The sequence below is a fragment of the Melanaphis sacchari genome, unplaced genomic scaffold (genome assembly GCF_002803265.2).
Source record: "Melanaphis sacchari strain LSU unplaced genomic scaffold, SCAv2.0 Contig375_pilon_pilon, whole genome shotgun sequence".
NCBI lineage: Eukaryota > Metazoa > Arthropoda > Insecta > Hemiptera > Aphididae > Melanaphis > Melanaphis sacchari.
In genome coordinates, this window is record NW_020271235.1 from 1 (window position 1) to 27,802 (window position 27,802).

The following is a 27,802-nucleotide window of genomic DNA, read 5'->3' on the forward strand; positions in this document are numbered from 1 at the left end:
CTTGTTGTACTTCGTTCAGTTACGTATTGCTTTACATAAATAACCTTATGTTGAATATAATTTAAATTATTCGCCGATTTTGTTTTGTTGCGAAAAGAACCAAAGACGCTTTATTTACATCATATATTAATATCGACATATTAAGTTTAAATATGTATATCTTCATTGAAAAATGATAAATTAAGCATTGTGCCATTAACCACAATCTGAATGCAAATGTGCAGTAAATTACTAAAATATTACGTTATGGGATATATATCCATGCGCCTAATTTTGGTAACACCCACTACGTCTACGTTTACCATGTCATAAACCCTCGTCATCCAATAGTGGTGTACAATTCAATATGTCTCGACCGTTGACAGCGACAGAACGTTACATAATTATTGATAAAGATGCCGTAAAATTATACTATATATTTATTATTTTAGTCATGCCTCGTTAAGTCATTACTCACACAGACATTGTGAGACGAATCCGTATACAAATAACATTTATTTATAAATTATGAACAAATAAATACTTATATAGTAGGTATAATCTCATTATAATAAATAACTAATTTTAATTAAATTGTTTTATATTTTGGGATTTTGAATTTGTCATCTCATTGTCACCACCCTAACATAACCACTAGTTATAATCACTCTAAATTCGACATTCATATCCAAATCTTCACGTGTCAAAAGTATCCAGAAATCTTATTAGATAATTAAACTATATCATTTTCTGCATCGTAAAAACTTGATTGTTTTAAAAATATTTGTGCATCAATTGATTGGTTTATGCGAAACGAGATGGTCAGATATGAAAATGTGCAGTTTATGCAAGATATGCATAACATTATTGATGCCATTATTAGAAATTACATCATGGAAGACTTGAATAGCACAAAAGCTAAATCCTAGCAACAGTATTATGTGACAGTGAGGTATTGTTTCACTTTGTAGTCCTCTCTCACATAATAACTTAGCCTCTTCAACTAGTAAATGTTTCAAAAAGTCTATTGATTTACGTAAACAGCCATGCATAATAGAAGAGATACACTAAAAATATTCTGTCCGGAAATGCTGAGAAAATGTTTCACCACTCAGGTTTTAAAAGTTTACTAAATCGTCCGAGAGTATATTAAACTCAAAAAGTTAATTTGAAAATTAAAGGTATTAAGACAATAAATCGTGCAAATTATCAAACAAATAGTACAGAAGAATATTATAAGTCGCTTATTCCGTGATGAATATTGTCGTTAATGATTTAAAAGCGTTTTCACAAAAACACTAGAGTGCTTCCAGTATCTTTCCTATACTTCCCCATGGTTTATAAATGAAATACAACTTCATATTCATTAAATAAATCAGAAATTATCTTAAAACATTAACAGACGATTTTCAAGCACTTCTTCAAATGATAAAGGTATGGTATTTATTTTATTACGTTCAGAGTTTGGATTATGGAAACTTAAAAATGGGTCGTGAAAACTTGGCTGTTTTAGTAAATTCATGTGTGTTACAGAAATACTTGCAAAATGTGACGAAAGAAATATTCCGTTAATCAATCGCCTTTTGATCATTTTGATAACTCTTCTATAAGCAATGCAAGTGCGCTGAGAGAACGTTTCAACACTACGAAGACTCAAAACATGGCTGAGATCAACAATGTCAGAGACCAGATTATCTGGACTTGCTCTTTTAAATATCCACCGTGATATTGATGTAGACGTGAATAATGTTATTGACATGTTTTCAAAAACCAACAAAAAATTAGATTTTGCTCTATAATTTTTATTTTTATTTCATATTTAATATTTTTTGATTGTTCTTAAATAAATCGTTTTCTTTTCAATGTTCCTACCTACGTTTTTTATATTTGTAGTTAAAAGTTTATTTCTTTACAGTGTTAAGAAATATTTATATGGCAAATTTGGTACCTAAAAATTATAATATAATAGAATTATTAAATTGTATGTATTATATTATGTCCAAATAAAAAATGCCCCCCCCCTAATAATTGATCTGGATCCGCGCCTAGTGGTTATTATTACTCCTATAATGCAAAGGGCTCATGAATTACCGTTTTCAAAGGATATAGCTTTTGTTGATAGTACATCTTCGTGTGATGCCCAAGGCCATTCAGTAACGTTTATGTTAACAGCGTGTGGCATTGGTGCGGTCCCTTTAGCCATTATGATAACCAAAAATCAATCAATTGCCGATTTTACAGCAGCATTTAATCTGGTTAAGACTTCTATTCCTAATGGTTTTGGAAACCAAGGTTTTCCATTACAATTTATAAGTGATGATAGTAATGCAGAAAGACAAGCATTAAAGTCTATATTCCCTGAGTCAAAATTATTATTATGTCGATTTCATGTTTTACAATCTGTTTGGAGATGGTTATGGGAAATAAATCACCAGATACAAAAAGATGATAGAAAAACATTATATTCGTTATTTCGTGCCATTTCAGAAGCATCAACACATGAGTTAGCCATGGATTCATTTAATAGCGCAATTGGTTTGATTTCTACTTCATTGAATGTTATTAATGGAAATAACATACCATTAAAATATCCCAAATGGATACAGTATGTTTCAAAATATTGGGATAGAAAAGAAATATGGTGTATGGCATTTCGAAACGCTTCTACACATGGACATCACACAAATAATTTTAGTGAAGTCAACGTACGGTTATTTAAAGATATTGTACTATCTCGAAATAAAGCATATGATGCTGTAGCGTTGGTTGATTTTGTTTACACAAGCATGGAAGAATATTATCAAAAACGTTTAAGAAATTTTGTTAATGGCAGAAATGATACATCAAGGTTTTTGTATGAAGATCAACTAAACAAAGCATCACATATTCATAAAGAAGACATAGAGGAATTATCTGATAACATATCCAAAATTAAATGGAAAAATGAAAATTTATTTTATGAGATTGATGGATCCGTTGGATTTTGTACATGTCCTAAAGGTAAAATAGGTGGTTTTTGTAAACACCAAGCAGCTGTGTATCACCATTTTGGACAAGTAATGCCAAATTTATCTCCAATAAGTGTTGATGCTCGCTATTCTCTTGCTAAATTAGCTGTCGGCCAGAATGTTGGACCTATATCATTTTATATGCCACTATTTCCTGAATTAAGTAACAACCAGTCATTAAATCAAGATATTAACCAAGAATCGACAATAATTCAAAATTCAAAAGAACCAGTAAATAGTAATAATATCCATCTTGCCAATGTCACACAAAATGAAGAGATTGATGAATATAAGAACCAAATTATTAGTTTAATTACTGATAATTTTAAAAAATATAACCGTGAAACATTTTCTGCTGTTCTACAAAAATGTATCGATAGGCTAAAAAAAGTTAAGTCTAGTAGAACGTGGGAGTCATTTTTAAGTACAGCTGGAAATAATATATCGTTAAGACACCGTACTCGAGCCACTATTCGTGTTCAACCAACAACTTTAAGTCGTAGAAAACCAGGCATAACACGAGGTAGCAAACGATTACCAGTTGGACGCCCATTAAATAGTGACAAGAAAAAAAAATTTGAAAGAAAACGAAATTTGGATGAAAATGTTAGGCTAAATGTACCAAACGCAAAATCTCATAAAGGTGGGTTTACACGAGACGTGAGCCACGATCGTGGCTTGTGGAATCGTGGTTCACACTCTGTGTAAACAGACAATTCGTAATTCACGATCGTGGTATTGTTATTCACGATTCTGTCACGACTGGTTCGTACAATATCAAACCTTGTTAGATATTTCAGTCGTGAAAGTTCAGTCACGGTGTACAATATAATGCATATTTATTTTTTAAATATTTATTGTTATTAAAATATATTATATATAATATAATATACAGGTAGGTAAATAATTATTTAATTTGAAAAGTACAAAAAGCATACGATATGAGTGGAAATAAGAATGTTATGAAAATGAACGATGAACAGACAATGAATTTCATAGATTATTACGAAAAGGAAGAAGTTTTATGGAACACAAAATTACAGGCATATCGAAATAGAGATGCTAGAGTCGAAGCTGTGAAAAGAATAGTATCAGCCATGAATATTGAAGGTTTGTTATTTTTCATTAATAAATATATTATATATATAATTAGTGACTAAAACGGAATGACGCATTAAAAATAGATTTTCAACAAATAATACAACCGGACATATTCATTTTTTATAGATAGATTAACAAATTCAATATTATATTTACTACTAATATATATATATTTATTTCAACTGATGAAAACAACTATTTTATTTTTTAAGGTTTTGGACCTGATCATGTGATAAGTAAATTTAAAAATTTAAGGAGTTCATATTGCCAAGAACTGAAAAAAATTGCAACTAGTGAAAAATCAGGAGCATCTGTAGAAGATATTTATGTACCACATGTAATCTGGTTTAGTAAAATGGATTCATTTTTAAAACCATATGTGACTATGAGAGATACATGCTCAAATTATGTAAGTATATTTAAATTTCTATTTATATAATGTATTACAAAATATAAAAATTGTATAAATAAATTATAAAAATATAAAAATTTATTTAATTAACTTCCACTGCCATGGAACAGCTCCTTCTCCGTTGAAATATGCACAATAGTCATCTCTAATTTTCTTAGCGTCTGTGCAGGCATTTCTGTTATTTGTTGGCACAAGTTTTGTCAAGCAACTTTGGTTTTGTCTCCATGTTCCATTTATGATTTCATAGTTGTAATCTTCATGGTCAATAAGACCCGGTGGTAAATAGGCTTGACTTGTTTTTCGTAACCAGTTATGTATTGCACAACATGCAAGAACAATCTTATCTACTTTATCAGCTATCAAGGGGATTTGTTTTTCAAAAATTCTGAATTTACTCACAAGTATTCCAAAAGCATTTTCTGATATTCGTCTAGCTCTGGACAATCTATAATTGAAAATTGCTTGTTCTCTTGTTAAGTTTCTTCTGCTATATGGTTTCAACAGATAGGTTTTGAGCGGGAAAGCATCATCAGCTACAATAACAGCATTTTCGGGGGTATTAAGTGTATTATTTTCCAATGCTTCAAACAAAGAACTTTCTCGAAATACACCAGCATCTGATGCTTTTCCATTTGCACCAACATCAATATACGTAAAACAGTAATTGTGGTCAACTAATGCTAATAATATAATGCTATATTGATGTTTGTAGTTGTAATACTCTGTTCCACTTTTAGGTGGTGCTTTAATTAGTATGTGTTTCCCATCCATTGCTCCGATACATCTAGGAAAGTTCCATCTATTTTGAAAGTTTTGTTCAATTTCATCCCACAACTTTCTTGTACTTGGTACCTAAGATGAAATATATTTTTCAGGTAACATCAAAAGAAAATAATAGTAAATATAATGAAAATACTGATCGTAAAAATCAAATTGTGAATGAGTTAAATGAAAGTTTTCAAGTACACGTCAGTGATAATGAAGTAGAATTAAATTTAACAAAACTCGTTCCAAGTACTTCTGCTAATAGTAATAATAACAATACACCTATTAAAAAAAAAGTGTTTAAAAGTCCTCGAAAAAGAGATTGGAACAGAAAATTAGAAACTTTAAGATCGAGCTCTAATGAAACTGACACTGTTTTAGCTGCTGTAAAACAATTGGATAGTATTGCTGAAAGAGCTCAAAAATTAAGTAAAAAAGAAGACAGTTTTGATCAGTTTGGTAAATATATAGCATCGGTATTAAGAGACCTACCACTTAAAAAAGCATGCTTATTACAACAAAATATAACCAACATGATTATGAATGAAATAATAGAAAATAATAATGCAAATGTATTACACGAACAACAAAGATCTTCTAGTACAAATACGTATACAAGTGATTTTGGATCACCTGCAATGTTTGAAGAACTGTTATCAGAAAGTCCATTCACGGAGGCCGAAGATAGCAATTATATGATTACAGATTTATCAAATTCAGAAATGTAAATTGTTTTATATATTATTCTTGTTAATGTTAATAAGTATTAAGTATGTAAAAAAAAAGGAGTTGTTATTTTTTTTTTAGTTTTTTTTTGTTAAAATTTGTTTGCAATTAAAATATGTATGCAAAAAATTGAAAATAAAGTATTTAAAAATCTTAATTTGAAAAATAGGTGTGTATTTAAATATTTTTTTAACTTACTTCAATAAATTCTGCAAGAGCTGCGTATATTTCAGTACAAACTTCAGGTAGAAATTTACTAATGGTACTTTTAGGAACTCTAAAAAAATATTCCAAGCTTTTAAACGAATCGCCCGTAGCTAAGTAGCGAAGTGTTATTTTGAGTTTAGTATCTGCTGGTATAGCTTCCCTCATTGTTGTATTCAATTTTTGTATATTAAATTGAATTTTATTTAATAAAAAGTCAAAGTGGGTATCTGATAATCTTAAAATGTTTTTAAAATCTTCCGGATTTTCATTTCGTAATTCACGGGAAATAAACGTAGAGCCTCCATTATTGTTCCGTCTTTGAATCCACTGCCTTACCCACCATCTTCTTTTCCTTCTTCTTTTTAACTTAAATTTGTCAATTTCTGTTAATCGCCGTTTTAGTTGTTTAGCCAATACACCGGACAAAACAGCACATGCTTCCGCCACTAACGATTCCATCTTACTGAATGAGAATTGCGTTCACGTGTAAACACCTTCACGATTCATGTGTTTCTTTTTGAAACCACGCTCGTGAGTCACGATTCACAAGTTCGTGAAATACGATCGTGGCTCACGTCTCGTGTAAACCCACCTTAATTGATAATATTAAGTTCCTACTTGAAAAAAAATTTGTTTAGAGTACCTGTTGGAGACTATAAAACTTGAAACGCTAATAATACACTTAACTATTGATTCTTAATTTATATCTTACTTAATAATACCATATTTTATTATATTATTATTAATTATTTTTTTAATAAGGAATTGCAGCTGGTCATAATCATTAAAAATCTATTATAGAAATAATTAAATACAACTATAATCAAACAAATAAGAATACAAGTATAATTATGGATTTTAATACCCTTTTAAAGTCTTATTTAATACTTATAATTTTATTGAGCATTTTGGAACTATAACTGTAATAAAAATATTAATTCAATTTACAAAATATTAACCTATTGCCAAAAAATATTTGCACTTACTTGCAAATAAGTAAACTAATTGCTTGATAATTATTTGTATGTAAGTTGTAAATATAATGTATTAAATATTAATGTTATGTAAAAACAAATTGTTTGTATGATATAATATTATATATGATAACATAAATTAATAATAATATTATAATTATTTAAATACATGAATACCTACCTACCTCCTAGATTATACTTATTCTAACATTACTTCATATAAATTAAATGCAATTAAACATAAAGATATCTAATGATGAAAACAATAATAATATAATTATTAACTTACTTACCTAAAGCATTATTAAAGTAGTCTTCAAATTGTTTTTTTACAATATCATCAGTTGTAGGTCTTAAGAAGGATGATGCTTCAGCAGTACTAATTGAATGATTATGCTCATTATCAAATTTATAATTGCTGGTAATCCATCTTAAAGACAAAACAAAAAATAAACTATGCATTAGAAAAGTGACATATTATGACGTATAAGTAATATATCAAATAGTTAATTAATTTACCTTAATATAGTGATCCTTTTTTTTTAGTATTAGAATTAGTTAATTTAATTTTAATATCAATTTTACATTCACATCCAGTGTTTTTTGATTTTCCTTTTTTGTTTAAGGCTTTATCAATTTTATTAGCACCACTATGATGACATATGTATATTTTCCTGTAAAGTTTTTTTCTCAAAAATATATTGTTGTTATATTTTTGTTGTCTTATTTGTAATAACTTATAAGTAACAAATTCATTAATTAATCTAATAATAATATTAGTAATACTAACTTACCGAATAATATATCTATTAGATTTAAATGATTTTAGTACACACCAACTTGTTTGTGTTTGTTGGGAATAATATTTTATGTAATTATTAATGTCATTTTCAGTTAACAGATTTGCACGGAGTAAACAAGGATTAATTTCAATAACATTAAAAGAATCCATATTAAGAATATCTAAAGTTGTATTAAACAGCAAATTATGATTATTATACAAATATATTCATAATCAGAATAAATTCAAGTAATATCACACAACACAATACAGTATGTATCTAAAAACTATAAATAAATAAATAATAATAATTATAAACCTTGTAGTGATAACTACTTGATAATATAACTTCAGACTTCTAGATTTAAAATTATAATACCAATCTGCAATTATTATTATGCAGATTTTATTAAAATAAAATTATGATATTATTCAAAACCCTCTTATTTGATACTTATAATTTCATTTTATGGTATTAATCAACATTTTCATTTTATATAATAAGATATTTTGGGAGAAACTGTACTAAAAATATTTATAATAATTGTATACTTTATAATTGTTAAATATAATAATATAAAGTATTAATAAATATAAAATAATGAAATTTGCGCGGAAATTCAAATGAACCAATCAGAAGTCCCAATTGGTTTATAGGTGCCGAGACCGTACACAGAATGCTAATATGCAACCGGTTGGACCGTAAAAAGCGGCGGCGTGAACAGTCAGTGTAGTGGTTAACACATATACGACTACGTCAAACTTCAGTTTGGTTGATTTATTTCAGTTTGGTCGTGTTTTAGTGCTTTTTGGCCAGTAATTATATCAAAACGCTAAAGTAATCCTATATTAGATATGTTTCGAAAAAAACAAATGGCGCCAATGCGAGAGCAAGAAGACGTTGAAAACCCACCGGTTAAACTTTCACCAGTTTCACCCACGATATTAATCGCAGATCAAAATGTTCATTAAGTATTAAAAACTTATTCTTACCAAAAAAAGTTGGGAAAAATCGTTCAAATGGTTGTTTTTAATGTTGAAAAGGGTGGGGCTTTTTGTAAAGTGTGTGAAAAATGTCTTAGTAGGTAATAATCAAAGTGCTTTGCAGAAATCACAAGGTATTTTTAAATGTACCCCATTTACGAATTATCGAAAAGCTACTGATAAAAACTGGTAAGCTCTTAAAATACGCTTGTTCAGAAAATCATTCTAAGGCTTTAGCTTTAAACGAATTTTTTTACAAGGAAAAAATTAACCTATACATATACAAATGATTCAACAAAATAACACAGAAAAAATATAAAATAGAATTAATTTCTCCACGTTTGTGCATAGTGTTGTAACGTCCCATCTTCACATGCGTTTTGCGCGACGCTCTCGTGTCTTCTTACCTATAAAGTTATGTTTTGATTAACGAGGTCTCGGGGACTCGACCTCGGTGTGTAATATTAATATACTAGATCAGGGTTACCTTATTTAAGTAAAGCACAATTGTATAAATGTAACGTATATTTAACAAATAATTTAAGATTTATATAATAGAATGAAGGTTACCGATCCGGGTAGATTGACAAGCCGTGAGTGTGGATGGTGGATGGCTGCACGGATCGTTGAGGAGTCTTCTGGTCGTCTGTCTGCTCCTGGTGTCGCACACACACTCCTCGCACACACTCTCCTACACTACACGTATTCGTCCTTGTTATATACCTTAAATTGCTGCCTAAAAGCCTTAGGTCAGCAGTCGGCCCCGCTTGCCATTCCTCACACTCAGCGTTTTAACAACGTGTGCCCTACTTAAGGAATAATGTACGATGTCGATAGACGACAATCGTTACAGTGTTATTTTTTGGCAAAAGAATAAATTCCTCATACTACTAAATATGAAACATTATTAAATTAAGTAGTGCTAAAATTAAATCAAACTTTACTTGAGTGGGTGGAAAAACAAAACGACAGATCGACTTACATGAGTAAAAACACAGCTATTTAAATATTAAATTGTATTTCCACTATTCTTGAAACACATGACTCAAATGAATTCAGAAATAAATATTTTTCATTAATGGCTGACGAGTCGACAAATATTAAAAATATTTGTGAAATGACAATAATTATTTGTTTTGTAACAGATTGTGGTAAAATTAGAGAATTATTCTTATGCATCATTGAATTGTCTAGCACAAATGCGCAAACCTTAACAGAAACCATTGATCGAAAGTTAAAAAAAAGAGGACTCGACTATTCGAAACTTATAAGTTTTGGTTTGGTTTTGATGATGCTGTAATTTTTTTTTTTTTTTGATAGTATAACTGGAGTACGAAAAAGGCCATCTAAAATAGCACATAGAGAAATACCATATATTCATTGTAGAGCTCACTTATTATCATTAGCTTTAACTTCAGCTCGAAATAAATATGTTTCAATTAAACGAACCTTCCAAGTAGTTAAAGAAATTTATAAATTATTTCATTAATCCGCTAAACGTGAAATAATATTTCATGATATTCAAGAAGCTATAAATGAAAAAAAATTAAAAATACCGGAAACTATTGAAACACATTGGTTAAGTAATCATCGATCAATTCATGCAGTCAAAGAGTGTTATAAATCAATTATTTTGACATGTGAGTATATACACACTAATGGAGCAGATCTTGCATCACTAGCAGGAGGTATTATATTATTTTTAATTACATGGAGGTTATCCAGATATAATAAGAGTAGTTGGGTAAGGTAATAAAACACTTTATCGAAATTATCAATTTGTACAATACTTTATACCGCATAGGTACTAGATAGTATAAGTAAGATACTGTTTTATAATTGTGACTCTTCCATTATTCCTAAATGAGATTAAATAATATCGGCATTACTAACATTCCCCAATATCGTTGTATAAATGTCGACATTCACTAGTGAATGTTTACTAAGACCACAAATTTAATCAATAAGTTAACATTCACCAATGACTTTGATGAAAGACAACATTAACCGGTGACTGCCAGCATTCACCAACTGCAGTCATTCACACTATTCACAGTAACATATATATCGTATGTCGCGGTTTCCGCACTACGTAAAACTTAAATATATATATATATACAGTAGAAGCCGCTTATTAGAAACACGGATAATTGATACAATCGTGTTATTGAAACAAAATGTCTCGGGACGGATCGGCCGTATATTAGAACATTGAAAATAAATCGGATTATTGAAACATCACATCGGTTATTTGAAACAATTGGGAGAAGGTCAGTTGACATATACACCGATTATCTAGCGATAACCAATGTACTTCAATTTTATCTTTGCTGTCGTTACGTTTATTTTTACTGTAATTTATCGCGAGAATGCTCTTTCTGTACGTACTGGTCGTACCGTTTGTAGTTTAGCTTCAGCGTGCGTATGTAAAGATTATTAGTGTTTTCTTTTTCTAAAAATCTAAAAATGTCTAAACGCTAAGATTTTAGCCAATTTTCATGCGACCATTCGTGGTTTGAAACTCATTTGACCGATTTGCTAGCCCAATACACACGCTCTGATATTTTCAATGCGGACGAGACTGGGCTTTATTTTGGAGCTCTACCTGAACACACATACGCACTCAAAATAAGTGACAAAGCTAAAGGGGCAATATTACTCGTATGAAAATATGGTAATGGAGTTACTCGACGTAAAAAAACAAATTACGAATGATAAATATTTTACATAATATCGTAAAATATACACAATTGTACATACTTTTTTAAATTATACAATATAGGTACATACATACATACATATTTTTTTCGCGTACCTATTATTCATTTTTTTTTTTCAATCGCTTATTAGAAACAATCGGTTAATTGACACAATTCACCTTGGTCCCAAAGTGTTTCTAATAAGCGGCTTTTACTGTATATTGTATCTCGCAGTCGTTTCTGTATTGATGCGTGGTCGTCCGTTCATCGTTGACTTAATATAATATGGTGCTTCGCGGTCTCTGTCGAGTAACGATCATTCAACATGTGTAAACCATAGAGTAATATAGAGGAGCCGTTCAATTTCATATTGAGGCGAACAAGGTCTACTTGCAGTGTGACCAAATAACAAGGAACAAAACTATTGTTGAACTTTTTCTTTCACATAATAATAGGTACTTCTTTAGTATAATATAATGTTATGCACCATTTGCATAAATGAATGTTCAATGTACAATAACTATTAAAATTATAATAGGAAAGTTGGGATTGCGTCAAAAACTTAATAGAAAAAAAAAAGAAATATTATTGATACTTGAAATAAGCTTTATTTTGATGAAACAATCATGAAAAAGACATAAATATTAGAATAAGATATAGATTATATAAATATTTTAATAACATAATACATTTATCGATTTAGTTATAAGAATAATGTATCATAATCATTATAATAAGTGTTCGTACATTCATCATAATGATTATATTATACAAATAGACATATTATAATAAAATAATATTTATAGAAAATTACCACCTACTCATTACTCGTGGCAGCTTTCTCACCAATGATGTAAGTGTCCTAATCTTAAAAAAAAATATATAAATAGACATTAAATTGAGTTATAATTAAAGTTATAGTTTATTATTAAATATATTTGAATAATATGCAGAAATCATTATAAATAATACAAATAAAAGTTGTATTCACTGTCCTTTAAAAAGTGTAAGTTTATTATATCACATGCGAATTGAATGAATTTCGTTACATGATGTTTGATTTTCAAATTTATTTATGTAGAAGCAATTAATTTAATAAAATTAGAAGAGTTGGGTGGTCTAATAATGGAGTGTTGCTTTCTTGGCTATGAGTTTTCAGAGAGCTAAAAATATAAGAATTATGTAAACAGTGTTTCAGTTTGATAACTGTACAATTTTAATATTTTTTCAGTTTGAAAACACACTAAAATAACGCTTTCACTTGGATAACTAAGACCATTGTGATTCCCTCTTTTGTTTTTTAATGTAATTAAAGAATTTAAAAATTCATTTTTTTCATCAGCATATAATGATTTTAGGGATATTTCACAATTAAGAACAGATGCTAACTTATAAACAACAAAACCAGCAATATATATTGTTTACGCATACTCTTATTGTTTTATTATTTTTATCTGATATTATTTTATATTATTGTTTTCGCTGCATGGAAAATGTGTTATCTCATTATTGTCTACGCTGTGCACGATAAGTGCAGGTGTTTGTGTTTTCCATGCATGTTATCTGGAATTATAATTTGGATAATATGCGTGGAGGATTATGGACATTTGAATTTATCCCGAAAATTGTACGTCTATCGGAAGTTAACTATTGGGTTTTTCGTGCCTTTTATCACAAAACGCGAGACCGACTTGGTGTAATCACTGATTCACCGGGTATCTTCTCGTGTTTCTGTCACAGAACACGGGACCTACCCGGTGTAATTGCCGATAGACCGGGTATAAAAGGCCCCACGACACAACCATCAATACCATTCTCCGTTTTTCCGACTTTGTAGTAAGATCCACCCGGGCAGACTTGCACAAAGTAGGAAAGGCGGCTTCCCAGGCCACACTTATCGAACGGTTTGTTACTCATTTTTAGTATTATTGAGTGAGGCAAGACTGTATTAAACTGCTTTCTCTCATAGTTCTAAGCTTTACAAAAAAAAAAGTGAAGAGACAAAACAAAGTGTCTAATCTCTGGAGTGTATTTTTTTGGTACTTTATGCCCTAAATTTTATTTTTGCCCAATTACTAATTAAATGTGTATGCTTACCAAAAGAATCAAGTAAAACATTACTTGCCTCATCATTAATTACATTTTCTTTTTGAAGTTTTAGTATAATGGATTTTAATGACACAATTTTATTATTTTGGCGACTAATGGTTTGCTTTAATACCTTTAACTGTTTATTTTTAATTTATATTTTACTAGTCAACTTGTAATTCTACAATTTAAAAATTGACGTTTAGGCGTATTAGTGTTTTCTGGTTGACTTGCGACCATATAACATGAGGAATAATTTTTCTAGAACAAAATAAAAAATAAATTCAATTTTTTTAGAATAAAATAAAAATATAATTTAATTTGAATAAAATATATTAAATTTTACCTGACAACTAGGTTTCTTAATTGAAAATGTTGATGAAGATTCAAATAAAAGATTATTTATACTAACATCTAACGATCTCTGGGGAGAAAATTCATTTGATGTAGATACTGGTTTTGACAGAATATTGTTTAATGTAATATCTAAATCCGGAATAGAAACAATTTCGTTGAATGTAGATACTCGATCACAATAAATATTATTTGTCAATATCTAGAAAAAATTGTTGGATTATTATTATTTATTATTATTATCACGAAGATAGTGATTGTAGTATTATTTATACTTATGGATCTTCACAGGAAAAGTTCCAAAAGAATCCAACATGGCGTCGTTACTCTTATCACTATGGTAATAGATAATTTATTAGTTATCAGCATTGTGTCATCACGAACTAAGGTTATCATAAAATAATAAAAATAATAATAAATAATAAAATAATTCTGAGGTTAATTAAAAATAAAAATTAAACAATAATTCAATAATAATAAATAATACAAAATACAATTTTTGTTTTATTTTGTTTTAGGATCAGTTTGTGAATTAACCATCCATGTGTAACACTTTTATTATGACTGGCGATAATTTGTAATATCTTGAATGACCTTTTTTGTTTTGAAATCTTAATGATCCTTTCAAAACATTTATCTCGCACTAACAACATTACTGCATTAATAACTCAATCGAGTCTTCTGCATTGCTTTCCTTCTAGATAGCAATATTTAATATTTTTATGAAGAGCTTCAAAATACATATTCGTGTTGATACCAACATGTCTGCGATTGAAAAATGCCCATTTTTCAACTCTTGAAGAATAATTGCTCGCAAAATATTGACCAAATCATCAGTATTTGTATCATTTTTTAAATCTTCAATGACTGTTCAAGATATATTTCGCTTATCGCGTTGCTTGGTGATATTTCGGTGCCGAGATTCAACGATCTTTTTGCGTGATAAGCTCGTCGAACTTTATCGTCACCCTCCTCTCCTCTTGTTGGTGTCGAATCGGCGTTTTTGTTCAGTGGTGGACGTATCTTTTGAATCCGTTTTTTTTCTCTCCGCACGACGGTCGTCAGATGAGACGTCGCCCTTGTGACTTCTGCGTGGGTTCTTTCTAGGGGTCTCGTTTTTGTATGTGAATATGAATGTACGTGTTAACGGATACCGTGATCACGTGAATGAAACCAATTAAATCACGTAAAGTTAATAGACGTGAATCAACGAAAGCTTAATCACATGAAAACGTATTTGAATCATATTCACGTGAATACGTGAATAAGTATATTTACGTGAAAACTAAATGATAAATATGCCCAATATCAACTATTTTAAATGTATTGTTTAATTTCACCACTAGGCCTGTTGCGTGTTTATCTTATCTGGTTGTTGGATAAGTAGTGGTTAGTGATGTGAGCTCGGTAAATTTACCCGGTAAAATTTACGGGTAAAAGTAAATTTACGTAAATTTTACCGAGCTTTTTTTTACCTGGTAATTTTTTTTTACCATTGAAAAAAATTGAGTGACCCCTTATTTTAAATGTTTTTACAAGTGGAATACGTTTATTTAGTTGGTATTTCTGTATTTTAGTTTATTATCTATATGAGTTTATGACTATATTTAGATTTATTTAATAAGTAAACATTGACAGTGTAGTAGTTTGTACTAGGTACCCTGTGTATTAATAACATGCGCGATTGCACGAATAAGCATGATAAATTTTATCGTTGTTTGTTTCCAAGTTTTAAAATTAGCTGACGGTTATCGATGTTATTTGTTATCGTTTATTACTAATTATGATTATTATAATATTATTAATTACTATTTTATGTTCCTGATTACGATTATCATAAATGTATGAACTTAAAGATTAACGACGTAAATGTAAATTATATTATATTTTATGAAAATTATTTCAAAATAACTAATAAGTACCTACTTAAAAAATGAAACCAAAAATGATAAAAACCAAATGCTATATTAAACATGGTGACAAGTATTTGTGTAAATATTGTGAAAAAAGTTACAAGGAAAATGTTACGAGAATGGCTCTACATATTAAAAAAGAATGTACAAAAGTACCAAAACATATACTGGACAACTTTTCATCAAAGTATTTACGTAAGTAGCTCATCAATTTCACATACCTAATAATAAATAATTTATAAAAAACGTTTTGAACTATTCTTAAAATATTATCATTTTTATATTTATTAGGTACTTATGTTGAAAAACCTAATGAGGAAAATAGCTGCAGTAATTTGACCAATTCGACACCACCTGAAGTTGAAACCAAAAACTCAAAAGTGTCTTGCCAACAAAGTGTATTGAACTTTGTTGATACTATGAGCAATGAAGAAAAGGTAAAATAGTTAATTATTTGTATTTATATCTGTAAAAAATCATATTATACATTTTAAATGGAAATATAATTTGATAAGTTCTCATTACACACTACTATTATTAATACTATTACAATAATACTATTTGTGACTTAAAACATAATATTATATAGATAAAAGTACTTCAAATTTGTTATTTTTATGATAGGAATTATATTATATTTAAAATCAAATAATTAAATTAATTTGTGGGAATACAATGTATTTCTTATATAAATATGACAATATCTAATTTATAAATTTAATGTATGAAATAATGTTAGAAATTTGAAATTATTTTAGTTGCGTCTGGATGAGTTAATGGCAAGAGCTATATTTTCTTCTACTGTACCATTTTCAATTGTAGAAAACACTCATTGGATTAATTTTTTTAAAGCTCTAAGACCAAGTTACACACCTCCTTCACGTTATGTCTTATCCAAAAGACTTTTAAATAATGAGTATGAAAGAATTAATTGTGAAGTCAACAATAAGATTAAAAACAGTAAAGTTTATGGAATTCAAATTGATGGTTGGAGTAATATAAGGTTAGTTAGCATCAAAAAACTGTATCATAGTAAAACTGTAGCATCAATATTTTGATTTATGTTGAAGTTAGTTATAATTTTATTATTCATCTACATTATTTTAACCTAATTTAACTTGGTAAATAGCTAAAATAATTGTAGTTTATAGTTTGCCACAATGTTCAAAAGATTAAATTATTTTTAATGTTAAATTAAAAATTAATTATTTATTTAAACTAATTTCAATAGGTACCTAATAAGTGGTAATAACTTTTAGGTACATATTTTTTTTTTTACATATTTTTTTATTTAAACACATTGTTATATTATTACTTATTAGCTTTCATGTATATTATTATCTTATATACAAATACAATTTAAAATAATAATCATATAAATATTTCAGAAATGAGTCCATAATGAATATCATAGTTACTACTCCAAAACCATTTGTATTTAAAACAATAGATTGTAACACAGAGCGTCATACAGGGGAATATATTGCTACTGAACTGGGTAAAGTGATTGATGAATTGGATAGAAATAAATGTCTTGGAGTTGTTACAGATAATGCATCATCCATGAAAAAAGCATGGATACTTTTACAAAAAGATGACCGTTACAAAAATTTACCAATTGCATTTTATTCATGTATTTGCCACACTTTAAATCTTTTGATAGCTGATATAATTAAATTAAAATCATGTATGGAAATTGAAAAAAAATCTAAAAACATAGTCAAAAATATAATTAGCAGTCATATTCTTAAAGGTAATGTATTTAACAATAAATTATATATAATATAATATATAATTATATTATAGTAGCTATTTAAAATAATACACTGTACCTGATGTAGTAATGTATTATTGTATGACTTTTTTAATAGCCAACTTTACAAACATTCAAAAAACAAAAAAAATTGACTGTTCCTTAAAACTACCAGTTAAAACAAGATGGGGTTCACTTTGTATATGCTTAAAGAGTCTTCATAAAAATAAAAATGTACTACAACAGCTAGCTGTCTCTGAAGATTTAAGTGCAAGTGATATTTAGATATACCTATATAAATGTTATAATATTTACATAATATATTCAATAAATGATAAAAACAAAAACTAACAAGAAATATTATTGATCAAATTATTTTGTAGGTAATTGAAAGACTTGACAAAAGTGTAAAACAAAGCATTTTATCAGATGAATTCTGGGAGCTTGTTGAAAGTATTATTACTCTAATTAGTCCAATCACTCTTTGGATAACAAAATTAGAGTCTGATATACCAAGGTTGTCTGATGTTCCGGCTGCTTTGAATGATATAAAAAACAGTGTTATGTTGCAAATGTCTACTTCTCCTTTACTCTTAGAAGAACAAAATATTTTAAATGAAGCATTTGATAAACGTTATGATATGGCTATTCATCCGATTCATTATGCAGCAAACGTCTTAGACCCAAAATATCAAGGGAAAGATTTACCTCAAGGATGTGATGTAGAGGGAATTGTTTATATACAAAAAGTTGCTGATAAATTATTAACACCAAATGAATATAACAAGGTAAATATACAATTGTTATAAATATTTCTGTATTATGTTTTTTCATCAAATAACTACTTATTTCATACTTGTCAGTGTTTTATTAAATAATAATATTACTTTGTTAAATAAATTATACAATTAATGGGTACTATCAATGAGATCATATTAAAATATTATTGAATTGTAACCTATTGTTTTGACTAAAAATTAACTGTTTGTAAATTTAATATTTTTGCATTGGTTTTTTGTGTATTTAATTTTCATTTTATTTCACAGATAATAATTGAACTAGCCGAGTATCGTTCACACGAAGGATTATGGGCCAAAGACATTCTATGGAACAATATTGGTGATATTGAAGCACGTATCTGGTGGAATGGCCTTTGTTCAAACACAAGTCTATCAAAAGTAGCATCTGCTATTCTTTCCTTGCCTGCATCCTCAGCAGCTACAGAGCGTTCTTTTAGCTCTTATTCACTCATCCATACTAAAAGGAGAAATCGCCTCACAAATTTAACAGCCAAAAAGTTACTGTTTATTTATGAACATATGATAAATAATCGAGACCTGGAAGTGTCAAAACCGGTAAAAAGTGTACAAACAAACCAAGAATCTTTAACCGTTAACAATGACGATGATGAGCCTTCCTGTAGTTATCAGGCTTGTAGTTCTACTAGTTCTAGTAGTGAGAACGAGGAAGAATATTACAATACTGATGACATAGTAGTAGAGTCTGAAGGAGATCAGTTTGGTGAAACAGATTCAAGTGATGATGATTTTTTTAACTCCATTAAACTTAATCTTGCTTAAGTAAATATATGTTCCTAACTTAAATTAAAATTTTAATTATTATTATGTATTAGGTACTGTATAAGTCTGCAGACAGTTTTGTTATTGATTTAAGTTTTCTTGTTTTTTAAAGATATGTTACTTATTTTGATATTTGTTCTGTTGTTTATTATATTATAAACTATTAATTTATTTGTTTTATTTTGATAAAAGTAATTATATAAAAAAAAAACAAAGTAATTGAACTATTGAAGTAATGTTTTTATGTTTAATACAAGTTTCATGATTTATTTTACATAATATAGTTTTATGTTAATTCATAAAAATGGTGAAAAAAGGTAAGAAATTTCAAATTTGATACATAAGCTTTATTTGAAAATTGTAGAAAAATTTCACTTAAAATTAGTTTTTTTTCAAAATTTACCAATTTACCGAATTTTACGTAAATTTACGTAAATTTTACCGGTAAATTTACCGAAATTTTTTTACCGGTAAATTCCACATCTCTAGTAGTGGTGTACTGGGAAATTTTTTTGTGCACGTAGTAATTAACGGTGTCTGGTTGCGAAAATAGAACTCTATCGTCGTTGATAATAAGATACTAATGTAGTATACGAGTATACGATGCGTTTAGTTTGAGTGCAATCATTAAGTGATCGCATTCATCAAAAATATGTTTTCTTGACAAAATGGTGAAAAAAAAAGTTGGGTATGGGATTTTGCCAAATGTGAAGGTGATCGGGCCTTTTGCGATTTATGTGACGGTGAAAGTAATAATGAATATTCTTGTGTAGGCGGCACTACAGGGTCTTAATAAGACATTTACAAAATGTCCATGATATTGCACCACTAGATGAGTCTGTAAGAAAGAGGTAATTAATAAATTATATTTTTATTTATTTATTTATTCGAATAAAATAATTGTTAATTTTCTTAAATAAAACGTTTATTTAATGTTGTCAAGAGTTTGAAATTTATTAATTCAATTCAGTAAATTTGTTTTTTTGCGAAAAATAAAAATTAATTTTTTAGATTAATTATTATCGGGTTGCGCACGCCTTACTTTTTTCTTTTATGAATGTTTAAATAAAAATATGCAAATATATTTTTAGGTACTCCTTACATTTTTAAGGGCTGCATATAAATCGCGTCCCCGATATGAAAATTGCGATTTGTGAGTTTGTAACTTATTAATTGCGTTCCGGGTTTTAAATAATGTATTTACATCGGACGCAATTAGTGTAGTTGTTAAATATTAATGGGACGCAAATTTTCTGTACATTTTTACGAAAGATTTAATAGTCCCAAAAAAATGGGAGGGTACTGCATCAAAAATTTAAATTTAAAAAATAAAGATATCCCTAGTGTACATTAATATAATTTCTATTTGAGTCATATTTTCATAATCAATTAATATTTATAATATAAATAAATACATTTTGTAGGTCAAAATTGGGGTTCAAACGTGTATCTAATGATTTAGAAGTAGATTCTACATTGAGTGATACAACCTTTACCAATATAGATGATGATACAATTCTAATTAACAATACTACATCATCTTCTTCAAATTCTGAAAATATCAAAAAATCTATATCTAGAAAACGTCGTTGTATTCCTAAAAAATGTGGGTCAAGTGTTAATCGAGAATGTAATTCTGAAAGAACAGAACAAATTCACCAGGCACTGGCTTCATTGATTGCAATGAATCAGTTACCTATGTATATCGTTTTGCTCGAGTCCTGGGTTTTGTCAATTCATGGCTGTTTTAGAGCCTAATTATAAAGTATGCAGAGATGAAGTAATGAAAAAAGGCTACATTCATTAAAATCAAAAGTTGAGAATAAAATAAAAAATGAATTAAAAAATGTGAAAAGTTTAGTTTGTACCACTTATGGTTGGTCTTCAATGGCACAAAACTCATACATATCATTAACTGCTCACATAATAAATAACGAATGGTTACCAAAGTCATTTACTTTAGCCACACAAAAGATGGAAGAACAACATACAGCTGTAAATCTAGCAGAAAAATTAACACGTATATTAGATGACTGGGAAATTAATGGTAAAGTTTCAACTGTTATCACAGATAATGCAAAAAATGTGGTAAATGCTGTCAAATTACTACTTCTTACTATAGACAATGAAAACATGGATGTGACATGCGCAGCTCACAGTCTACAATTAGCCATTAGTACTGCATTAAAAGATGAAATATTTTCAGAACTAATAAAACAATGCAGTTCTTTAGTTGGACATTTCAAACACTCAAATGTAGCTAAACAGTCATTATTTAAAAAACAAGAACATTTAGGAATTTCCTCATCAGTTACTGGTTTAATATTGTAACACACGATGGAACTCAATATACTTAATGTCATACTGCCTTTTACAAAATAGAACCTCAATTTTAAATGTATTAACAGACAGAACTGTTACGTCTTTGTATATTGCTCAAAAATTAGAAATAACAGAATCACAATGGTTAAAAATAGAAATTCTCGTAAGTCTTCTGAAGCCACTATTTATTGTGACAAATTTATTTTGTTCTAAGAAACATTCACCAGCGTCGATGGTTAGACCATTACTCGCACAATTAATGGAAAATTAATTAAAAGAAAAAGAAAATTATGATCAAAATATCACGTATTTTAAACGTACAATAATACATGAAATTAAAGAACGATTTAAACTTGGCTGGAATGAAATAAGTTCTGTTTCTGTCAAACAAATCGCGTTAGGTTAGGTTAGGTTAGGTTATATTATTATTATTTGGCTCCTTACTAAGTTTTGTTATATTGTTTTTTATATACGATCCACTGTTGGCTGATCACCTCTGTGGAATTGTCATTGTATTATTTATTATTTATTATATTCCTATACCAGTATATATTTACCTTGTTTAATTTGTTATTATTTAATTTATAATCTATTGGAAAAGTATTGTGTACCCGTCCTACCCATTTAGGTGCAAGTCGTAGACGCCGACCTTAGCGAGGGAGCGGTTGCGGCGTAAACAACCATAGATTTATTTTCTTGTGAGTGAATTTTGAAAAGGTTTTTACTCCAATTTCTTAATACGTGCCAAGTACATAATAGTTGCTTAGAAACCGGACCTATAATAGATTGTATTGCGTTATAAAATGCAGGTTCATCGTCGGACATAAATAGATTGGCTTTGATAAGTCCTACTGCACGTTGGATACATTCAAAAAATAATTTATATGTATATGTATCTGATTTATTTGTAAAACAGAATGCAACAGGAAAACCATTTCAACAATTGTCTACTACAAGTAAAGTATACAACTGAAAGTTATAACTATTTAAACCGTATGTTCTATCTACACATATTATATCACATCCAAATTTTTTTAACATTTCAGCTTGGTATTCAGTCATTAAAATTAAACAAAAATCATCCCGAGTCAAATGTGTTGTGGAATCTTCACCTTGATGCTTAAAATATAACACTGGATTTATCTCACCTTTTTCTTTTATTTGATCTACCCACAGGTAAACACTAACAAAATCATTTTCATCTATCTTTGTAGAATAATTATCAATTTTAAAATCACGTTTAATATTATGTATATCTCGTTTTTTTAACAAATAGATTTTTTTTAAATCAGTTATAGTAGCAGAATTTTGAACATCATTTAAGACTCGTTGTACTGTTAGACCCATACCTAGTTTGCCTAAAAAAAATGTAAACATAAATATTTTTAAAATATGATTTTTTACTTTTAGGATATGCTATAAATAAAAAAGTATTTATCCTAATACTTTTTAATTTTTAATTTTTAATGTAACTATACAAAAGTAAATTAATCATATTTTTTGCATTTTATTACCTATATGAGTACCTGCTAATTGGCATCTGTCTTCAGTATATAATCTTTGTTTCCCTATTTCATTATCATGAAATAAATGAGTACTACAAAATTATATCTGAAATTGGGCTCCATTTTTTTATACTTTAATATATGATTGACAAACCTTTCCAATTTTTACCGAACCACTGCTTTTAGGATTCCTTTGACCCTTAAGTATAAAATGTATCTCATATTTTAATAATATAATTTTACTTTATAGGTCATTTTTTTCAAGTTGAAAAAGTGTTATTAGTAAGTAAATAATAACTTATTACCTTGCTAGCTAATCTTGATGGTATGATTGTTGACAAATATAATATGTGTATTCTACATTATGGTAAGTTTTAGTAGATGTACTTTGAACATATTGACAGATTTTGGTGTCTTCAATATTGGTTTTCCATTTCTTAAATTCTAAATCAAATAATTGTTTTGAAAATTTTAATTTTAATTATTGGTTATTATCTATTTGTAACATTTTTAATAAATCAGGATACCTTCTATAGTATTGAAACTTAGTGATTTTATGTTGATGTCAATGTTGTGATCATTTTTTAAATGCTTGGAAAAACATTTTAATGTTTTATAAGATCTGTTACAATTCTCAACTGAGCATTTAATTTTTAGATCATTCTGTTCCTGTTTAAGATGTTTGATTATACTTTTTTTTAAATTAAACTTTTGTGTTTAATTACGGCCTAACATTTATAAAACTTGATATTATAATATGTACCTGTGGTAAAAAATCTATATTTTTTCTTTTTAAATGTTTATTCAAATTAGATACAGTTGAAAATGTAGTATAACATGGAGCACAATCTCTGGAACTCATTTCTCTAATATTGTATTGTAATATTAATCATAAAAATAATAATTAATTGTAAAATTAATTTTATACAGTTAGTTAAGATGACAATTTAGAGATGGGATTTTCAACTCATTTACATGAGTCAGTTCACTTGACTCGGTTCACTCAAATGAGTTGACTCGGGGAGTCAACTGAGTGAATCAACTCCCAATTTCCATTGACTCCCATTAACTCCTAGTTATCAGTTAATTAAATTAAACAACTCTCGTAAGACAATTCGTTTGAGTTACTTCAGAGTATTAGATCATCTATCACTAAATATATGAACTATTGATTTATAAAAATGTATGAAGACCTTATTTTATTAATTAATTTTAATTTACTAAATTGTTTTTGTTGTTTAATGCAATACAATAATATGTCATATACTTGTGTGTTTATTATTTAGTATGTATATTAAAATATTATAAAATGAGGAATTAATTTGAACTTTTATTTTATATACAAATTTAATTTAAAATTTTATATTATTGTGAACATATGAATGTTTTATTAAATATATATAATATATATATATTATATATATATATTAATTATTTATTATATTTTTTTATTTATTTATTTTTCAAAAAAACAATGTGCCCCACGAGTTCTTAATTTGAAATACAAATTCATGTTAAATATAATTAGTGTATTCGTTTGTTTTTTCATAAATTATATTTTGTGGACAAATACAACGAAATGGAACACTACAAGGTAGCATAAATAGCTGTTTTATTTTAAATATAAAAATTATAAAAATATAATTTTATAAATTAGAATAAACATTGTACCAAACTACTAATATATACTAAAATGCTGATCTTAAAAAAAAAAATAATTAAATATCGCATATATATATATATATATATGTGTGTATAGAATATATTATATATTATATATATTTTTATAGAATACAATTATTTCAACAACTAACTTAGTGGTAAACCAAACTGAAACGTCCTTACAAATTCCATCTAATGAACATGCAATTCGTCCTCAAAGTTCTAGATTTGTGAATAATCTCATTACTCAATACGATATTTATCTAAGCCTCTAGGTGCATCACGCCGTAAAATTATAGATCAACAAGTTCTGAAAATGGTTGTGAAAAAATACTATCCCTTCAGTATTGTTGAAGATAGAGAATTTGTACAGTTTTTAAATTTGTTAAATCCCGGTTATACTCTTGCATCGAGAAAAACGTTGTTGAAATCATTATTACCTATAATGTATAATGAAATACATGATAAAGTGAAACAAGACATAAAAGACCATGCAAAATATGTAAGCAATACCACCGATAGTTGGACTTCTATTAAAAATGAAAATTAAATTGCTGTCACATGCCATTTTATTAATAATGAATATAAATTAAAATCCTATCTTCTTTCTTGTTTCAAAAATTCCGAATCACACTCTTCAGAAAATTTGAAAAATCATTAATTCTAGTTATCAGTTCATTAAATTAAACAACCGTATGATAATTCATTTAAGAGTTACTTCAGAGTATTAGATCATCTATCACTAAATAATATATATGAACTATTGATTTATAAAATGTATTAAGACCTATTTAATATTAATTTTAAGTTACCAAATTGTTGTTGTTTAATGCATTACAATAATATGTCATATACTGTGTATTTACTATTTAGTATGTATATTAAAATATTATACAATGAGAATTAATTTGAACTTTTTATATACAAATTTAATTTAAATGTTATATTATTGTGAACATATGAATGTTTTATTAAATATATATATATATTTATTATATTTGTTTATTTATTTATTTTCAAAACAATGTGCCCATGAGTTCTTATGAAATACAAATTCATGTTAAATATAATTAATGTATTCGTTTGTTTTTCATAAATTATATTTTGTGGACAAATACAACGAAATGGAACACATAAGGTAGCAGCTAAATAGTTTTATTTTAAATATAAAAATTATAAAATAATGATTTTATAAATTAGAATAACATGTACCAAACTAACTAATATGTACTAAATGCTGATCTTAAAAACATTTAAATATTATATAGCATTAATTATAATTCATTATAAAATCAATGCATATATAATTAAACTCTAATTGCATAGTGATATGTTATAACATGTCAAGTCCTGTTGTAGTATGAAAACTAATATGATTTGATGGTATAAAATTGTCATTAACAAATAATACATTGACTTAAATTGTCACATCTTAATTGGTAATCGTCTTGTATTCTTGTTCAGTTTATTGCCGTGCTCAAAGTTAGTGTTTCAAAATTGTAACATTTTTCACTTATAGTATTTAAATATTTAAAAATGAGTAAGTCCAGTGTTATTTGGATTATTTCAACTTGACTCAGATAACATAAATGTAAATGTGGTCTTTGTCGTACAAAATTAAAAATAATCGTTCTTCAACATCTAACTTAATTAGACATATTAAGTCTAAACATCCACCGTCAACTTATTGAATAGAAATACACGTGTATTAGAAGAGACTGTTGATGATCCAAATGATGCTCCATCAACTTCTACTACTGTAAGTTAAATTAAAAATATTTTGTCAAATAAAATTAAATAATTTTAAATAAATAACTAAATTATTTCATTAATAAGTTTTTATTTATTTATTAGTTAGGACTATAATACTAAATAATACTTATACTGTTATACTAATATTAAATATATATATACATTTTAGAATACAATTATTTCAACAACTAACCTAGTGGTAAACCAAACTGAAACGTCCTACAAATTCCATCTAATGAACATGTAATTCGTCCTCAAAGTTCAAGATTTGAATAATTCCATTACTCAATATTTATCTAAGCCTCTTGGTGCATCACGCCGTAAAATTATAGATCAACAAGTTCTGAAAATGATAGTGAAAGAATACTATCCCTTCAGTATTGTTGAAGATAGAGTTTGTGAACTTTTAAATTTGTTAAATCGGTTATACACTTCCATCGAGAAAACGTTGTCGAAATCATTATTACCTATAATGTATAATGAAATACATGATAAAGTAAACAAGACATAAAAGACCAGGCAAAATATGTAAACATTACCCGATAGTTGGACTCTATTAATAATGAAATTATATTGCTGTCACATGCCATTTTATTAATAATGAATGTGAATTAAAATCTACCTTCTTTCTTGTTTCAAAAATTCCGAATCACACTCTTCAGAAAATTTGAAAATGATTTATTGGCGGTCATAAAGAAATGGGCTTGGAACATAACATTGCTGCATGTACAACTGACAATGCACATAATATTGTTAAAGCTGTCGGTTTATGTGGTTGAGCAGGAGTTGCTTTGCCCACAGTTTAAATTTGGCAGTACAAACTGCTCTTAAGTCAATATCTGATACAAGAGATAAAGTAAGCGGAATTGTTGGACATTTAAGAGAAGTCCACAGGCAGCTGAAAACTTAGAGCTATGCAAGAGCAATTGGGCTTAACACCACCTTTATGCTCATCCAGGACGTCGTTACACGTTGGAACTCAACATATGAGATGTTTCAGCGTATTCAGAATCTTAAAGTTCCTCTTCTTCCGTACTAGTAGAGTGTAATTATAATGTTTACTTGACCAATGAAGACTGGCACATTATTTCAAGTCCTGTGAAGTATTAAAATATTTTAAGAAATTAGTAGAAATAAGTAGTGAAAAATCGGTTTCAATTTCAAAATCTGTTGTATTTAGTCGAGCACTTCTAAACATTGTACATACTTGGATACACAGTTTTATGATTCACAACAA

At 27.9% G+C, this 27,802-nt stretch overlaps 3 protein-coding genes and 2 pseudogenes across 3 annotated transcripts; 4 read left to right on the plus strand and 1 right to left on the minus strand.

Annotated features, from left to right (window-relative positions):
* Nucleotides 1-4,578: 4,578 nt before the first annotated feature.
* On the minus strand, nt 4,579-6,657 carry LOC112597099 (protein ALP1-like). Its single transcript, XM_025343021.1, has 2 exons — nt 6,190-6,657; nt 4,579-5,352 (listed from the first exon to the last, which is right to left on the minus strand). The coding sequence occupies exons 1-2, from the start codon at nt 6,655-6,657 to the stop codon at nt 4,579-4,581; spliced, it is 1,242 nt and encodes a 413-aa protein (XP_025198806.1).
* Nucleotides 6,658-8,638: 1,981 nt separating this feature from the next.
* LOC112597100 lies at nt 8,639-10,426 on the plus strand (annotated as a pseudogene).
* Nucleotides 10,427-16,110: 5,684 nt separating this feature from the next.
* On the plus strand, nt 16,111-19,324 carry LOC112597101. The gene is made up of 7 exons (XM_025343022.1): nt 16,111-16,186; nt 16,283-16,428; nt 16,750-16,994; nt 17,380-17,624; nt 17,863-18,014; nt 18,128-18,532; nt 18,791-19,324. The coding sequence occupies exons 1-7, from the start codon at nt 16,111-16,113 to the stop codon at nt 19,322-19,324; spliced, it is 1,803 nt and encodes a 600-aa protein (XP_025198807.1).
* Nucleotides 19,325-19,628: 304 nt separating this feature from the next.
* Nucleotides 19,629-21,082, plus strand: LOC112597102 (annotated as a pseudogene).
* Nucleotides 21,083-21,116: 34 nt separating this feature from the next.
* LOC112597103 lies at nt 21,117-25,363 on the plus strand. Its single transcript, XM_025343024.1, has 3 exons — nt 21,117-21,641; nt 21,733-21,809; nt 25,082-25,363. The coding sequence occupies exons 1-3, from the start codon at nt 21,212-21,214 to the stop codon at nt 25,361-25,363; spliced, it is 789 nt and encodes a 262-aa protein (XP_025198809.1). The 5' UTR covers nt 21,117-21,211.
* The last annotated feature ends 2,439 nt before the right edge of the window (nt 25,364-27,802 follow it).

Excerpts from the sequence above, each read along its gene's own strand:
- LOC112597103 (XM_025343024.1), top strand. The coding sequence starts at position 21,212 with ATGGCACAAAACTCATACATATCATTAACTGCTCACATAATAAATAAC. Across the intron at positions 21,642-21,732 it reads AATTTCCTCATCAGTTACTG|ACAGAACTGTTACGTCTTTG; the intron begins GTTTAATATTGT and ends ATGTATTAACAG. Across the intron at positions 21,810-25,081 it reads GGTTAAAAATAGAAATTCTC|CCTCTAGGTGCATCACGCCG; the intron begins GTAAGTCTTCTG and ends TATTTATCTAAG.
- LOC112597099 (XM_025343021.1), bottom strand. The coding sequence starts at position 6,657 with ATGGAATCGTTAGTGGCGGAAGCATGTGCTGTTTTGTCCGGTGTATTG. Across the intron at positions 5,353-6,189 it reads CTCTTGCAGAATTTATTGAA|GTACCAAGTACAAGAAAGTT; the intron begins GTAAGTTAAAAA and ends ATTTCATCTTAG.
- LOC112597101 (XM_025343022.1), top strand. The coding sequence starts at position 16,111 with ATGGCTCTACATATTAAAAAAGAATGTACAAAAGTACCAAAACATATA. Across the intron at positions 16,187-16,282 it reads CTTTTCATCAAAGTATTTAC|GTACTTATGTTGAAAAACCT; the intron begins GTAAGTAGCTCA and ends TATATTTATTAG. Across the intron at positions 18,015-18,127 it reads CTGTCTCTGAAGATTTAAGT|GTAATTGAAAGACTTGACAA; the intron begins GCAAGTGATATT and ends ATTATTTTGTAG.